Consider the following 16921-nt stretch of genomic DNA (forward strand, 5'->3'; position numbering starts at 1 on the left):
ACATGCAAATCCAGAGATGGCACCTTGTTCATCAACGGTATGATATAGAGAACATTCAGACCGTCGGTGATGCGAGAGCAGTGCTGTAACGTCTTGCAGCAAAGATGACGAGGCACCCATCATTATGCAGGATGAAAAAGTCTTCGAGAAGTATACCTACGCTTAGTAATACGTCCATAAATTTTGTAACACTGGCTATAAGAAGCATATTACGTATCGATAAACTGAAGAATGCGCGTGTTAGTAACACCTCTATCTCTTCTTTTTTTGTGTGTGTGATATCAACAGCACATTGCTGTAATATATCACGTAATATTGCAGTCAATAACGTTGTATCTGTACAATAGCACGTCCCACGCAAGCGCTTGGCTTGTAAGTGCGCTGTACAATCGGAGGTCAGCGCCTCCTAAAATCGATTCGTAGTTGATGCTCATCCAGCTTACGCCTTTCTCGGCTTTTGTCGGTCCTAAATTGTGTCCGCATAAACGGCCTGTGAAGTGGGCACTATTATTCTCTCTCTCTCTCTCTCTCTCTCTCTCTCTCTCTCTCTCTCTCTCTCTCTCTCTCTCCTTGAAGTTGCATGTCTGAACAACAGAGTGCCATCATCACGTCCATTACAGAGGCCGCAGTCGCCTGCGTCACGGCGTCCCTGGTGGCCAAGTTTGCGTGCGCTGCCTCCTTCATGATCATGTACCAGCAGGCCGCCGAAGTTATGCCCACACCTCTGCGCGCATTCGCGCTTGGCGCCTCCTCGGCCTTCTCGTCGGCCTTCAGCATCTGCATGCCCTACATCATATACCTCGTGAGTAGCCCTGCACCTTTTTTTACTCCCCTACTCCACTCCCTGTTACGTTATGAACATATTATTACAGCGTAGCTGTTATACGCTAGGTTCTGGCGGTTTGTGTGCGTAGGCAAAAAAGATGGCGGCCACCCCAAAGCTCATGACCGGCCGATCCCGGGGATAAAAACGGTGATAAAAGCGTATCGCCTGGTATGCCCCCGTGTGTTTAATCTCGAGAAGTGTCAAAGCGTATCGAGATATACAAAAAAAAAAAAAGTTGTCGCAGTTTCACCTGAAAGGCGAAGCATCAATTGCGATAGCAAATTTGAAGAGATCTATACGGAGTAATGATAGCAGCTTTATCAGCTGTATAAACTTGGACATGCAGCAGCACCGGCAACACGCAGAGCTGTTGTCGACGCCGTCGGCGTTTTGCCCGCGTTCGCTCAAAATGCGTGCGGCGTTGGTGGCTGTTGCCGGAGCCTCTGATATAAATAGGCACTTGGTGCCGCAGCTAAACGTCACCTCCCTTCCTTCCCCCTCCCCCCCCCCTCCCCCACGGCCTTTCGCGCGTCGGAAGAAGGCACGTTTGCTCTACATATATGGTGATTGTAGAGGAGGAAAGAGACGCCTACTTCTGCAGTCCTTAAGGGAGCACAGCGCAGAACGCGCGTTTGTTCTCCGCCGTGCGTTCACTCCCCGTGAAAGCGCGCGTCCCTTGCGCCCTTTCACTCGCACATACAGCGTTCGGCGCGCGGCGACGATTTCATCTCCATTGACGTCATACGGAACCTCACGGCGACGGCGACGGCAGAAATCTGCTTTTGAGTGTCCATATAATTGCTATCGCAATAAAAATATCGTAGTAAAAAACGTAAAACAGGAATAGACACTGTCATAGGCGTATTTACCGGTGGGTGGGGGAGGAGCCCCCCCCCCCCCCCCACTCTCAGAAGTGGGGGGAGGCAAAGTATCTCATTTGCGCCCCCCCCCCCCCCCACACACACACACACTTTTGAAAGTGGGCACCTTCGGCTGCAAAACTACAGCTGAAGCTCAAACTGAAGGTCAAATAGTCCACGGCGGCGCATGTCTGAAGATGGCTCAACTGGTTCTATTACATAGTTCACAGGAGATGCACGTTTGATGACACGACAAGGGCCTTCATACTTCGGAACCAGTTTTGATGAGAGGCCAGGGGCAGTGAAAGGGACTGAGAGCCACACGAGCGCTCCCGGATCGAAGGTGACCGTGAAAGAAGTGTTTCCGCGAGTGCTCCGCTGGCGCTCTTGATCATGGGAAGTAAAGGCCCGAGCGAGGCCGCGGCACTCTTCTGCATGTCTGACCGTGGCAGAAATAGGCACGCACTCAGATGCATCCGGAGGGTACGGTAGAATTGTGTGGATGGTGTGCGAAGGGTGTCGACCATACAGTAAGAAATAGGGTGGAAATCCGGTGGTTCTCTGCGTAGAGGTGTTATACGCGTAGGTTACGAAGGGTATAGGATGGCGTCCCAGTTCGTGTGGTCGGAGGCGACGTACATTGAAAGCCTGCCGCCGAGCGTACGGTTGAAGTGAGGCCATTCGTTTGAGGGTGGTACGCCGTAGTTGTGCGATGAACAATGTAGCACTCTTTGAGAATGGCTTCAACTACTTCCGACAGGAAGACGCGTCCACGATCTCTGAGCAGTTCTTGAGGTGGACCATGCCGCAGAATGAATCGGCGAAGCAGGAATGTGGCAATGTCGCGCGCTGTGGCTGCCGGGAGGGCGGCCGTTTGGGCGTATATCGTGTGAGGTGATCGACTGCAACAATGACCCAGCGGTTATCAGCTGATGTCAAAGGAAGTGGTCCATACAGATCGATTCCAACGCGACCGAACGGACGGTTAGGGCAGGGTAGAGGCTGCAGACCAGCTGGTGAGAGCTGGGGTGAAGATTTCTGACTTTGGCAGTCGGGGTATGAGCGAACGAACTTTTGAACCTAGTTGTACCCTACATTCCTCGCCAGTAGTAGCCTTGTCGGAGGCGCTGGTAGGTTTTGAAAGCCCCGAGTGTGCACACTGTGGATCAGAGTGGAACGATGCGCAGATTTCAGAACGCAGGCTTCGAGGTACTACTAGTAACCACTGGCGGCCGTCGGAGGTGTAATTTCGCCACCGTCATATCGCCCCTGACGAAGCTCCTTGGAAGCAACGGACCCCTGCATTCGTGGTCGTCCGAGTGTGACGAGGCGTTCACAAAGCTCCGTCGTTTGCTGATGACTCCTCCCATTTTGCGCCACTACGACCCAACGGCACCTATTGATCGAGGTACACACAGATGCCAACGGTGTTGGCCTCGGCGCTGTTCTGCCGCACCGCAAACAAAAATTAAGGGTTTCCTGAATATGTTGTAGCATACGCAAGCCGTACGCTTGCTAAAGGCGAGACCAATTACGCCGTCACGGAAAAAGAATGCCTGGCGATCATCTGGGCGCTTACTAAGTTCCGGCCCTATTTGTATGGTGGCCAATTTGATGTCGTCACGGACCACCATGAACTATGCTGGCTGTCGTCATTGAAGGACCCCTCAGGCCGTCTCGCCCGCTGGGCACTTCGCTTGCAGGATTACGATATCCGCGTACTGTATCGCAACGGACGCCAGCATGCTGACGCTGACGCTCTCTCACGTTCTCCCTTGCCTGACGATAATGCCTGCTGCTCACTATCCCAGCTTGACGTTTGTTCTATCGACATCGGGACCATCGCTTCCGAGCAGTTCTGAACCCACTAGCGTCTCTCGTCTTCGCTACAATATATATATATATATATATATATATATATATATATAATCTATCAATATGCCGTTTCAACTATCGAATACGTCGTGCCATTTCTTTTCTTTCCTGCATTTTTCTACAAGCTGATAAAAGAATTTCAGTGATCCTGACATTCTGTTTTTAATTTTTTGCTCTTGATATTGTATTTGCTAATATCGTATATAGTGTTCCATATAGCTGCGTTGCGTGTACAGCTGCGTTACGGATACAGATCCGTAAGCTGGTTCCAAACCCGGTCGCAAATGCGACGTCATATCATGGAGCGTTGAAAACTTATCTTTAGCGTGCGCTCGCATACCATGTGGCTGAGTTTCCCTCTTCCCCCTTTCGTTCAAAATTACGAAGAGGCCAAGAGCAAGCATTCACGAGTACGATACACGACTCTCTCACCTTCAGGTATAAGGATTATAAACAGGGATAAGGTGCCTCAGAAAGGCTGGCCAATGTGTCGATAGGAGGACCTATCTTCGTCAAAGGCCTTTGACGAAGATAGGTCCTCCTATCGACACGTTGGTTAGCCTTTCTGAGGCACCTTATCCCTGTTTATAAGCCTTATCCCTCGTGTGCTACTCCATCTGTCAGCCACCTCTTTTGATTTTGGATCTCTCACCTTCAGTGATTCGAGAGCAGTACTGCACGGGAGCAGTGATCTCCACGTACTACATTAACCTGCAGACTCAAAGGCAGCACAAATAGTGGCTCTACGTTTGCATATACATTTCACTGGCACTCAGCTCTGCTGACTGCACTTCCGCGATCCCCTTTCCTCTCCTACGGCATTGTTGCAGCAGCGTTTCGTCGACCTGATATCTAGCTGAGCACGCTAGCTGCAGAAGCTAGAAAGCTTTATGAAACCTTATAACGTCACAACGACGGCACGTGCGGCGACATTCGCATACGCAGGCCAGCCGCTACTGCAAACTATTTTACAGAGCTTCGAGCAGATCGATGCGGGTTTTATGCGAAACTTTAAAATGATGTTGTTTTACGGCGTGAGAGCCCTTCGGGAACGCGCATGGGCGTCCGAGAGTGCAAGCTGCCCCATATGTGAGCCCAGACATGCGGGCAATCGAGAGGAGGAGACAGCAGGAACGTCCAGACGCTTGCGAAACATAACGATCCACTTTGTCCAGACTGCTCTGCTATCGGATAAAAGCGAGAGGCGTCGCTGCACAAACAAAGACGAGTGGGGGCGAGCGCTCGCGAACGCAAAGAGGGCGCAAATCAAAAACAAAAGATAAAGAAAATGACATAGAGATGGCCTCGGCTTCTAAAGCCTTTAAGGTCAAGAGGTCGGCACGATAGCCAGTGAGGGCACTGCATACGCTTGGCACAAGGAAGCATAAGTACGGCCTTGTTCTCGCGTTTAAAGCTTGCCTTTAAAATTTTTCTGCTACCTCGTGTTCTCTCATGGTCTCAATAGCACGGGCTCGCAGTAAGACCGGCATTAAATTCATTTCGTGCTCTGCGCCTTTGCATTCATTAATCACTCAGCCGCGCTGTCCTTTTTTTTTTTCCGACAGCTTGCCTTTAAGCATCATGCATATGAAGTTACAGATACACAAACAGATTTAAAACTGCGCTTTTAATCTTTATTGTGCTGCTTATCACGCGGGGACTCCCTTCTAGATGCTGCCGTATACTTATTCATGCGGGAAAACACCCCATCTTCGGTAACGTTTTGCTTAAGGGCGCAACTTTGTCGTAGATGACTACAAATAACACTTGCTATAGTCGACAAATGTATCAACCACAATAGGTATCGAGTGAGACTGCAAGTTCATTGGAAGTAATTTCCTTTTCACCAAGGTGGCAGGTTGTCCCCACCGATGATTCGACCCGTGGTTTTCCAAGTATGCGCCATCTTGCCGTCATCGTGCCGTCGTTCTTTTCGTCTGTACTGTCGTCATCAGAACAGCTACCAGTGTTCTGAATGACACCTAAGACTTGCCTTCAAAACTGAACCATCTTTTGCACCTTTTGAGGGTGGTGTGAATGGAAGCGGGGGAGGGGCGGCGGGGGAGTGCGAGGAAGAGTAGTTGGTTCAAAAGGCTTTGCGTGTGGATACCCCACCAGTGCATATACAATAGTAGCAAGGGCGCCGTGGCGAGGCCGAGAAGGAGATACTAGCGCTAGTGAGATGCGGAGCTCGTGTGTCGTGCCCCGCGCGCCCACTTCACACGTGCCAGCGGAGAGCTTCTTTGTCGAAGCAAAACAAGATTGCGCGGCCAAGCAGTATAAGGATTCCGATAGTCGTCTACGGGACGCGGAAGCCAGCGGCTGTGCTGCCCGACGGCCCGTCAGCCTTTTCTTTTTTTCGCCTCACTCGGAACTCGCCGCGTTGCTTCGCTGGTCCAATATATTCAGCGTCACGGTAGCTTGCGGGACCGCTTATTCTGATGGGACCACTATTACTCGGCGTGATTTAGAAGCATTTGTTGACGCACCATAATTGTACAGGTACTAAGATTGTATTCCCCATTTTAACGGTCTCTTGCCTGACTGCCTTCCTGCCTGCAGTCATCAAGGCAGTCTTTTGTATTATTATTATTATTATTATTATTATTATTATTATTATTATTATTATTATTATTATTATTATTATTATTATTATTATTATTATTATTATTAAGCATGCGCCTGAACTCCAACCTTAGGATTGTTCCTGGCCAGGTAAATTATTGATTGATTGATTGATTGATTGATTGATTGATTGATTGATTGATTGATTGATTGATGTGTGTAGAAGAGGTTGACATCATGGGTAACGGCGGCTTTTTCGCTTAGCCAAACACGCATAGCAACGATAGTCTGGCTCGGAATGAAATAAAATTCATGAAGGAAAATTTAAAAATGCCACAACGCCCTTACGCATAATTGACAGACGTTTCATGCAAGCACAACGTACATCACTGCACATGATATTTACCCAGATAGTCCTGGTAATTTGTAATAAAAATTTCGACGCATTCATGGGCAGTACACAACCAAGTTCAAACGCGATATGTGATGTGTGCATCGTAAAAAATTTGAGGACGCTTAAGCTTCGCTTTTAAGAGTGGAACGCGATATCATTCAAAGATCCCTGACTGCTTGTCACGCTTCCCGACAACTGCAGCTTAGGCAACCGTAATGGTTACCGGGAAACACTGGCGGCGAACGCTATGCACGAAGGCGAGCTTTCTGGTAGAAACGCGGCGGGGCGATTCCGGAGATTCCCGTGGGGCGATTCCGGAGATATTGCACAGCCACGCAAAAAAAAAATTGCATAATTTTCAGGTTTCCGTTTCTGTTTCGTACTTTTAATATTTCAATCTGAGAAGATTTAACATAAAGGCATGTGCTGTGGGTGTTTTGTTTCATGACATTTGTTTGTGGATTGTCATTCTCAAATTCCAAAATAGCTTTGCCAAGAATGCAAGACAAGGTATGAGCAACATTAATGATAGAATGGTGTGGCAATATAACCCGCATTTACCGCATGTCATATAAGAAGGCGTGGCTTCATATACATGTACCTAAATATATTCGGAGGGCCTGCGTGGTTGGGGATGATTTTCTCCACCATCCGCCGACATCGCACGCTGACGTAGGTTGCCGATGCCGGATTTTCTGCGACACGGGGCCCTTAACGCTATCGCATTAGTAAGTGCAAAAATCTGCGAGCTATAACAAGTCCAGCTATATTTCACGCACAATTCGCGTGAACAATACACGGTATAATAAATATATGCAGATAAAGAATAGTTCGTTCACAACATTATTCCTTCCAGCTGTTCTCCGTTGTTCTTGAGACTTGTAGCAATTATTTTAATGCGCTAACTAACTGCACGCTTCTTTCAGTTGATTTGCTGACCGTAGCCCCAATGTATTGTTTGTTTGTTTGTTTGTTTGTTTGTTTGTTTGTTTGTTTGTTTGTTTGTTCGTTTGTTGTTTGTTTGTTTGTTTGTTGTTCGTTTGTTTGTTGTTTGTTTGTTGTTTGTTGTTCGTTTGTTTGTTTGTTTGTTTGTTGTTGTTTGTTTGTTGTTTGTTCGTTCGTTTGTTGTTTGTTTGTTTGTTTGTTTTGTTTTTGTTTGTTTGTTTGTTTGTTCGTTTGTTTGTTTGTTTGTTTGTTTGTTTGTTTGTTTGTTTGTTTGTTGTTTGTTTGTTTGTTTGTTTGTTTGTTTGTTTGTTTGTTTGTTTGTTTGTTTGTTTGTTTGTTTGTTCGTTGTTTGTTTGTTTGTTTGTTTGTTTGTTCGTTTGTTTGTTTGTTTGTTCGTTGTTTGTTTGTTTGTTTGTTTGTTTGTTTGTTTGTTTGTTTGTTTGTTTGTTTGTTGTTTGTTTGTTTGTTTTTGTTTTTTTTGCTTTTGAATACATCTATACAAGCGAGGAAACAGGTATTTCTGTCTTTCCTCAATGAGTCAGTCTCACTAGCGTACTTTCGTTTAGGAACGCATTGCCACTAGTGTTGCGTCCGCAAGATGTTAAGGGACATTCTTCGCAGCAACTGCTCCATGGCACTTGAATGCTAGGAGTGAGCATATCGAAATGCACTTAAACTACAACTTCTAGCTGTAACCGCAATCTGTTATGACAATGGAGGTGGCTGCTTGACATGGTGACTGCGTGTGTGATGCTGCATGGAGTACCGGACGAAGTACGCACATCATTAATGAATGAATGAATGAATGAATGGAAACGAGTGAATGGAAATGAGTGAGCGAGCGAGCATCAGTCGAGCAGTGTGATCCATGATACCCCACTCATAGTATAGTTGTGGGATGTGTACGTATTGAGGCGCGTATAATGCAAACAAATCATTACATTGAAAAAAAATGTGAAAGCCAGAACATCTCTTGGCAGAGGAGCTTGAGCAGCAACTGGGACGACGTATACGCTTAATGTGTATACACTTCACCGGACTTCTTCCTCACTCTCCTTTCTAACAACGAGTCCATTCGCTCTTGCGTGGCGTTTTTTTCCAGGGCCGTTACGGCAACTGGATTCCCTTCCTGTTCCTCGGTGTACTGGCAGCCGCGGCTGGCATCTCGGCCGCGTGGCTTCCAGAGACCAACGGCTACGCGTTGTGCCAGACCATCGAAGACGCCGAGGAGTTCGGCAAGGGCCAGCAGTTCTTCTCGCTCAACAGGTGCGTTGAAGACAGCCAAGCGATCGCCCGCATGTCTGAATACCTTTCAGAGGGACACCAGAGTATCCGTTCAGAGCTATGTCTTTACTAGTTTTGCACTAGCAGGTAGGTTGTTAGAAGACAAAAAGAAATGTAAAAGTTCCCTTTTTATTATGTCGCGGCGAATCCCCAACGGCGTTACGTCAGCGTGACGTCACGGATTTACAAGGGTGTATCTTTTTTTTTTTCTCTCTTTGCCTTTCGAGATCAGATAGGACGCTGCTACGTCGCCGTTATGACAATGCACACTGCACACTGCACTGTTTGTGCGATGATGTTTTTTTTGTGTGTGTGTGGACAACACTACTCCTGCGTGTAGTGTGTGAAAAGTGTACAACCGCGTATTGGACAACGTGTGTAAATAGTAGCTCATTGTACGATATCATTATCACCTGCCACCTACCTCTCCCTGTATCTCCCGCTTCCCCTTACCCCAGTGAGGAGTAGCAGGATAGAGACACGCTCTCCAGGCCGACCTCTCCTCCCTTCTCTTCATTAAAATCTACTCCTCCTCGTTATGACAATGCAGCTGTTGGACCTGTCGCCAAACAACTAGTGCTCATAAACGTGACATTTATTGCTATAAAGGAGCTTTTCGGGGGTTAGTCATATAGTCGACCGTTACCAGAATAGAGTGTGAGTTCAATGTTGTCGTTTGTACGTGCGCGTGTGTGTGGGGACATTCCATATTTACTATTTCCGTTTTGAACACCATTCGCAACATTTAATCCATTATGGGATTGTGCGTTTTGAGTATCTACAGTGTGTATCCCAAGAATACAGAAGCACACAGGGAAATGGAGGCTTGAAGTGATGAACAGTGGTGGAACAAGGAATTCGCCAGAAGAAGCAGTCGAACAAGAAGAAATAATGATTTTTTTCTCTTTCTGTCTTTGTGATCTTTTGTCTCCTTTGATACGTTTCTGTTCTTCCATGTGAAAAGGTGTGGGCGACACCATCTATCGGTACCAACTTTGCTTAGTTACGCGACTAAAGAAAGAATAAATGGCACCGGAGAAAGTCATCTAAAGCTGCCGTAGGTGAGAGAGAGAACAAAAACAGAAAGAAATCACGGATGTTAACAAGACAACCTTGTGGTTGGAAACAGGGAAATAGAAGGAAGAGAGAGAGAGATGACGGCGGTAGCTGTGTGCACGTGCGTGGACCGCGCACCAAGCAGTCAAAGGCGCTCGCACAGGACAGTCATTTTCAAATAGCACAAAAGTAGCCTCACTGTTTCCTGGACGGATGATCAGTGAGGATGATATTCCAGTAGTGTTTGCACGCTCAACTGGACGATCGTCTCTTCGCTGCCGTGCATTGAACATAAACTGTCAATGTAAACCAAATCGAGGACAGTGGCACAATAAGTGGTCTATGTTCTCTTCACAGCCGCTCACGTCACATGCAGCACTGTAATCCATTCCGATTAGGGCTGACTAAGCCCTGATGAAGGCAGGGTTTAGGTCGGTATCAGGTTTACCGACCTAAACCACGGCCGTCACACGAGATACTTCGCGTCGGTGTAGTATAGGTTTAGGTCTGAGTTGAAGCGATTGGCTTAGTTTGTGCAGTCTGTGGCACCTTAATATGCGGTATTCAACTCGGTTAACCAGAATATATGTGATAAACTATATACATACTAGAGAGTATAATCGGAACACAGTGGTCTTCTTGATGGAATGTTCGAGCAGCTTTTTATGCGTCATTACTTTCAGTGATGCCCGGGTAACCACTGAAATATATGTCACGATTTCCCACGTCAATTGATCGCGAGTTCCTCGTCAGAGGAACGACTGCATACATTGTAATGCCAGCTTCTAGTCACAGAAGAAAGCCCATTTTCCAAGACTCTGTTTAGACCGTCTGAAGTGTACTGCAGAGAGCCGCGAGTTTTGCAGCTGTAGATGTTGCGACATGCGAAGTTTTGAACCGTCGTGTACATCGGTGAAATAGTGAAACCAACGCATATGCCGCATTTATGCAGAACAAGCTGCTTGACAAAAAGCATCTGCGAGTCATTTGCTCGTCGTTTGATGTATCAAATTATGTTAATGCGTGAGCGTTCTTTGGCGAGTATCCCAGCCTCGTCCCGCGATAAGTGTAATGCCTTGTATCTGCACAAAAATGCGTTAGGACATTTAATTGTTATATTGTAAATGTAGATGATTGGTAGATTTATCAGCGATAAGGAACAATTCAAACAAAAGAATATTGATCACAGAGAATACCCATGGGGATACATAGGGCTTCATAGAAAATGCATGGGTAAGCTTATAGGGGGGTGGGCCAACTGAAATTTTGAAGTCGGTCAACATGAAATTTGGAAGTGGGCCAACTTAAACTTGAGATGGGCCCACTTGAAATGCGGGGACCTGCCGCGGAAGCTTAGCGGCTATGGTGTTGTGCTGATAAACATGAAGTTGCGGGATCAAATCCCGGCCGCGGCGGCCGCATTTCGATGGGGGCGAAATGCAAGAACGCCAGTGTCCCGTGCATTGGGGACACGTTCAAAGATCCCTGGTGGTCAAAATTAATCCGGAGTCCCCCACTACAGCGTGCCTCATAATCAAATCGTGGTTTTGGCACGTAAAACCCCAGAATTCATTCATTTGAAATGTGGGGGTGGGTCGACTTAAAATGTGGGGCTGGGCCAAGGTAAACTTGGCGGTGGGCCAACTTAAATTTGGGGGTGGGTCAACCTAAATTTGGGGGTGAGCCAACTTAAATTTGTGGGAGGTACAACCTTTATTTGGATATGGGCCAACTTGCCTATGGGGGTGGGTCAACTTGAAAGTTTGGCGGCTGGCCAACTTAAATTTGGGGTGGGCCAATTGAAATTTGGGGATGGGCCAGCTTGAAATTTGCGGCTGGGCCAACTAAAGCTTTGGGATATACTTAGACAACTGAACTGCTCTTAGTCAACTAGCTTCTGCTTTTTTTATTATTATTTATCGTGTGGAACTGCCTTATTTTTTTTTCTGTTTGTCTCCCGCAGGGTGAAAGACAAAAAGAAAGACTACGACAAGGCCGGCTCCAAAGAAAAAGAAATGGAGCCCATGGCGAAGTCCTCAGACGTGAAAGCCTGATCGTATCTCATCGTCAGCATTTTTTTCCCGCAAGGTTCACAAGTCGCGCTGTCCGTTCTGTCTCGGTTTCATCGCTGAGCGTGCGACTGGACGTTCGGCTACGTTGACACCCCCTGGCATCTGGTTAAACATCCTCGCATTCATTACCGCACAATGCGGGACATGCGCTAACAGTTCACGAACATCATCGCAGCTACATGAAAATGAGTCTTTAGCGAACCACTGTTTATGCGCACGTGTGAATCCTGGTGCAAAAAGTGCAAACGAGTCACTCTCAAACATGTCCTGGAGTGTTAGTTTGTTCAAACGTACCTGGCAGCTCGTTGAACTGTCTAGCGCACGCGTCGTCCATGAGCAGGAAAATGTCGGCGAAATTAATCATTAGAAATCCTACACTTATAATCCAGAAACTCGCCTTTGTCGTGACATTCACGCCCAAGAAACTCTTGAGTGTACGTGGTGCGTGCAATCTTCCGCGAATTTACATATAGGACACTTAAAAAACAGGCGGGTCATTTTTCTTATGCAGGCCGGACCGCATAAGAAGATACCGACACTCACGTTGTTTCGCTCACAAAAGCCATCTCATCTCCACTCAGCAGATTAGGTCGTCATGTCATACCTGATATAGATGGATTTTTTTTTTCATACTAGCTTTTCCGGACGTCATATGTTTTATTTTACCTTTCCTCGGTATGCAGGGAGGGACTGTCTCCGTAATTTGTTCACCAGATTTCTTTTACTCTGATAGCACTCTGGTCACACGACACGAGTTTTAATGCTCTATGTCAAATAAGTGGATTCAAATAATGGCGTACAACTTTCTGTCCCCGTTGTTCTAAATAGAACGTTTACAGAGAATAAAGCATGGAATGCAAATTTCTCCTGAACCGACACTTGCTCTCAAATTTCTTCTTCGCACTGGTGCACAGAGTGTTTGTTATTCAGTTTGCCACAAACATGAAATAAATGTGGTGATTTCAGCCATCCGTTTGGCTCTGAAACCATTCAGTTACTGCCTCAACTACTCCAAACATCCCCAAGTTCTTCAAAAATCCGCGGACACCTAAGCACTAACGAGTTGTGAATGCGAAAGAATTAATGTCCAATTGAACGCCGCTGAGCGGTCCTTCGAGTATGGCGCTGCGAGTAGTGTACCATAGCGGTACGTGTTGCTCGAGTCAGCGAGCAGAAGCAGCCTGCGATGCCAACGCCGCATGCCACCGATGTCCTGCGCAACGAGAGACCGAGGAAGCAGCAGCGGCTACCAAGGCCGGCAGGCGCGCGCAGCAGCTAAGCTCAGTGGGGGGTGAGAGAGAGGGAGAGATACGAACCGCGCGCCGGCTTCCGAGAGCGAGACAGAGGGTGACGTGGCGTCGCGGCGATGCCCTCTCCCCTCATGCAACACCTGGCGTGCTGTCGCGGCGCGCTTGTGACTTGGCGTCGCAGGCAGGCAGGCAGTGAACTTTATTTTAGGTCCTGAGGAGCGACTCCGAGAACCCCTTACGGGGGAGGAGCCACCGCGGGCCGCTCCCACGTTGGGACGGGCAGGCCGTGCCTGACCGCCGCGTCGTGGGCCCTCTGGACAGCCCATAGCTGAGCGGTGAGGTCGGAGCTCTTGAGCGCCTCCACCCACTCTTCTTCCATGGTGAGATTATCGTGGTCCCGTAACGAGGGACACCGCCAGAGCATGTGTTCTAAAGTGCAGATGGGATCGCCGCAATCCGGACCATCGGGCTCGAACGAGTCCGCGTACCTACTGACCCTGGCTAGACTGGGATAGGACCCGGCCGGTCTGCAGCATGCGAAGGGTGGAAGACTGAGGCCTGGAGAGCTTGGCGTGGGGCGGGGGATAGACCCTCCTGCCGAGCTGATAGTGCTTTGAAATCTCGTTAAACGTGTGGAGCGAGTCCTTGTAGAACCCCGCGTCCGCGCCCTCGAGCGGCGTTTCCCCGGCGCGGTGGGTGAGTTCGCGCGCGCGGGCGTGGGCCAGCTCGTTGGCGTTGGGAACGACGGTGGAGACCTGAGGCCCCATGTGGGCTGGAAACCAAGTGATGACGTGGGGGGAGACGCTCCTGCCGCAAAGCAGGGAGGCCGCTTCCCTCGAGACCGAACCCGTGGCGAAGGCCCTGACCGCCGCCCGGGATCCGTGTAGACCGCGGCCTGCTCCCGTCCCGGAGGGCGAGGGCCACCGCGACCTGCTCCGCCAGTGCCGGAGACGAGCCCCGCACCGACGCGGCGTTAAGGAGGATGCCCCTGTGATCTACCACGGCAGTCACGAATCGGTCGGATGAACTGTATTGGGCGGCGTCAACGAACGCTGCCGATCGCGGATCGCCAGCGACGGATCTGAGAAGTACGGCCGCCCGGGCCCTGCGTCTGCCTACATTGTTTTGCGGGTGCACGTTGCGCGGGAACAGCGAGACCGTGATGGCCTCCCGCGTCTCCGCGTCGAGCGCGCACCGCATCTCCCAGTCGGCAGTGGGATTGCAGCCCAGCGCCTCCAAGATCCGCCTCCCCGCAGGCGAGGAAGAGAGCCTGACGACCTGGGCCGTCTGCTGTGCCTCGACAACCTCGTCGAGAGTGTTGTGGACTCCCAGCTGCATAAGCTTCTCCGTGCTGGCGGCCATGGGGATGCCGAACACCTTTTTGATGCTCTTGCGCATCAGCGCTTCGAGCTTTGCCCTCTCGTATTCGTGCCAGCGATGCGCGGCGGCCACGTACGTGATGTGGCTCATTAGGAAGGCGTGGTACAACATGAGGAGGTTGTCCTCCCCCAGCCCTCCGCGACTGTTGGAGACCCTAGTGATGAGCCTGACCATGTTGTCCGTTTTGGTGGCGATACGAGCGATCGTCTGTCCGTTACAGCCATTTGCCTCGATGAGCATACCGAGTACGCGGATAACCTCCACCTTGGGAATGACCTGCCCGATGGCCGTGCGAATGGAGATATCGACCTTTTCGAGAGGCATCTGACCCTTGGGGATGCGCCCCCTCCTGGTCGGTCGATACAAAAGGAGTTCGGACTTGGACGGGGAGAGCCGGAGCCCCGTGCCCGCCAAGAAATCCTCCGTGCAGCTCAGGGCCGCCTGTAGAGATTCCTCGACTCTGCCTTCACTGCCGCCATCGCACCACACCGTGATGTCGTCGGCGTAAAGAGCGTGATTAACGCCGTCCACTTCGGACAGACGGGCTGAGAGACCGCGCATGGCGACGTTGAAGAGAAGTGGCGAGATGACTGAACCCTGAGGGGTGCCCCTTTCCCCTAGCTCGAAGGGATCAGACTTTACCTCGCCCACCTTGAGAGTGGCGGCCAATGGAAATTTAGATGCGGTTTCGTCGCTACAGACGCCGCCGGCTTTGTCGCTCAATGGGCCATTTGATGGTTTCGCATCAAAAGGTTCCTGCAATCTTGTTCAGTAAGTGCGAGGCGAAGTTGTGGAGTGAAGGCATCACCTTCGCCCCGTCTCGTTGCCTTGTTTATCCCCTTTGGCAGCGTTAGCGAAACGTGGCATGCTTACGCCGTATTTCACTATGTGACACATTTAAAGGAACACCAAAGGAAAATATTAAGCCGAGTTAGATCGATATATTATTCGCCAAGAAACCAGTCATCGTTTCCTGTGTGATAATGTAGGAGATATTTAATTAATATTTTAAACTGTATGCAAAGAGATATTGCCGCCTGTTAGACGGCGCCGGCTGCTCCTCTTTACTCAAAGATGGTCGTTTCCTGTGTGCCAGTATGTGACTCTGTTGCGTAGAAAATTGTCGCCGAAAGTCCCACTACTGCACCTCAATATCGCCCGCGCCAGAACGGACAAGTTGACGCAATCCCCACGTGATCTGCCTCTCTTCCACTGCAAATCAGCCAGTGCTGACGTCGTATGAGAGCTACTATAGTCCACAATAGGCGGCGCCATATTTTCGTCATTTCGTCGCTTCGAAAAGTTCAGTTCTCACAGCAAATGACGAATTTGTTATTCCGAAAAGCCTAATCTTTTAACCTAGCTTGACCTAATGTTTTCCATTATTGCCACGTTCAAACTACGTGAAGCAAGCAGACCATGAAACCAAATAAAGCGCGGAGGAAGTTAACTGTTTCACTTAATTCAAATGAAGAATTAATAATGAAAACGCAAATGAAAATGGTGGAACAGAACTTTCCGCAGGTGGAAGTCAAACCCGCATCTTCAGCATTACGCATGGGGTGCTCTACCAGTTAAGCCACCGCGGCGCCCATCCCCCCCGTAAACTTTGTTAACGGGAAGTCCTGGAGGTGTTAATTACCGCCGCTCACGGTCATAACGGCGGATATTTAACGTTATTTCAACGACAGGCGTCCCGTAGTACGCGAAATTAGGAGCACGAAGTAACGTACGAGGGTTTATTGTCCGGTTGACAGCTCCTAAGTTCACGCACTAGGTCACTCCTGCGGTTAAAATGGTGTTCCACACATGCCGCCATGACCGTGAGTAGCGCTGGCTAACATTCGTAGTGTAGTGTAACCACAAAGGATGCAGTGCAGGGTGACATGGGTAGGGCCTCGTTTGAAGTCAAAGAAGCACAGAGCAAGATTAGTTTTGAAGAAAGACTCGGGAACACGGATGAAAATAAATGGGCGGCGAAAGTCCACAGCTATCTGTACCTGAAAAGCGTGGACACAGAACGGAGGAAGAGGTCAAGAGAGTTGGCAACCAAGTACAGGGCAATTGAAAGAGTAGACCGCCAGGCGTCATCAGAAATAAAGAGAAATAGAGACAGTTAACTGGATGCAAAGAATGGAAACAAAGAAATACCATGGAGATGTACAAAAATGAGAAGGAAGAAATTAGAATGGGAAATTTGTACGATAACACGAAGGGAAGTGCCTTGCTATTTGAGGCTCGAACTGGTTGCCTAAAGACAAAAACATACCTGAGCAAATATTCGCAACTAGATGAGGCATGTGTATGCTGCAGCAATAATCCGGAGACCACTCAGCACATCCTAACGGAATGCAAGAACCGTAGGTCACTTACATATTCCAGAAGCGCTTGGATTTAAAGTGGACGGAAGCATC

General features: G+C 48.9%; 1 protein-coding gene across 5 annotated transcripts in view; it reads left to right on the forward strand.

Moving 5' to 3' along the window:
* Positions 1-12753, forward strand: part of LOC119460821 (organic cation transporter protein) — a 71090-nt gene extending 58337 nt beyond the window's left edge. For all 5 annotated transcript variants that reach the window (XM_049673218.1, XM_049673215.1, XM_037721919.2 and 2 more), the window contains exons 9-11: positions 621-802; positions 8568-8731; positions 11769-12753. In XM_049673218.1, the coding sequence (XP_049529175.1) occupies positions 621-802; positions 8568-8731; positions 11769-11859 (437 nt within the window). In that variant the 3' untranslated portion in view covers positions 11860-12753. The remainder of the gene's footprint in view (positions 1-620; positions 803-8567; positions 8732-11768) is intronic.
* The last annotated feature ends 4168 nt before the right edge of the window (positions 12754-16921 follow it).

Source organism: Dermacentor silvarum, chromosome 8 (genome assembly GCF_013339745.2).
Source record: "Dermacentor silvarum isolate Dsil-2018 chromosome 8, BIME_Dsil_1.4, whole genome shotgun sequence".
NCBI classification, from domain to species: domain Eukaryota; kingdom Metazoa; phylum Arthropoda; class Arachnida; order Ixodida; family Ixodidae; genus Dermacentor; species Dermacentor silvarum.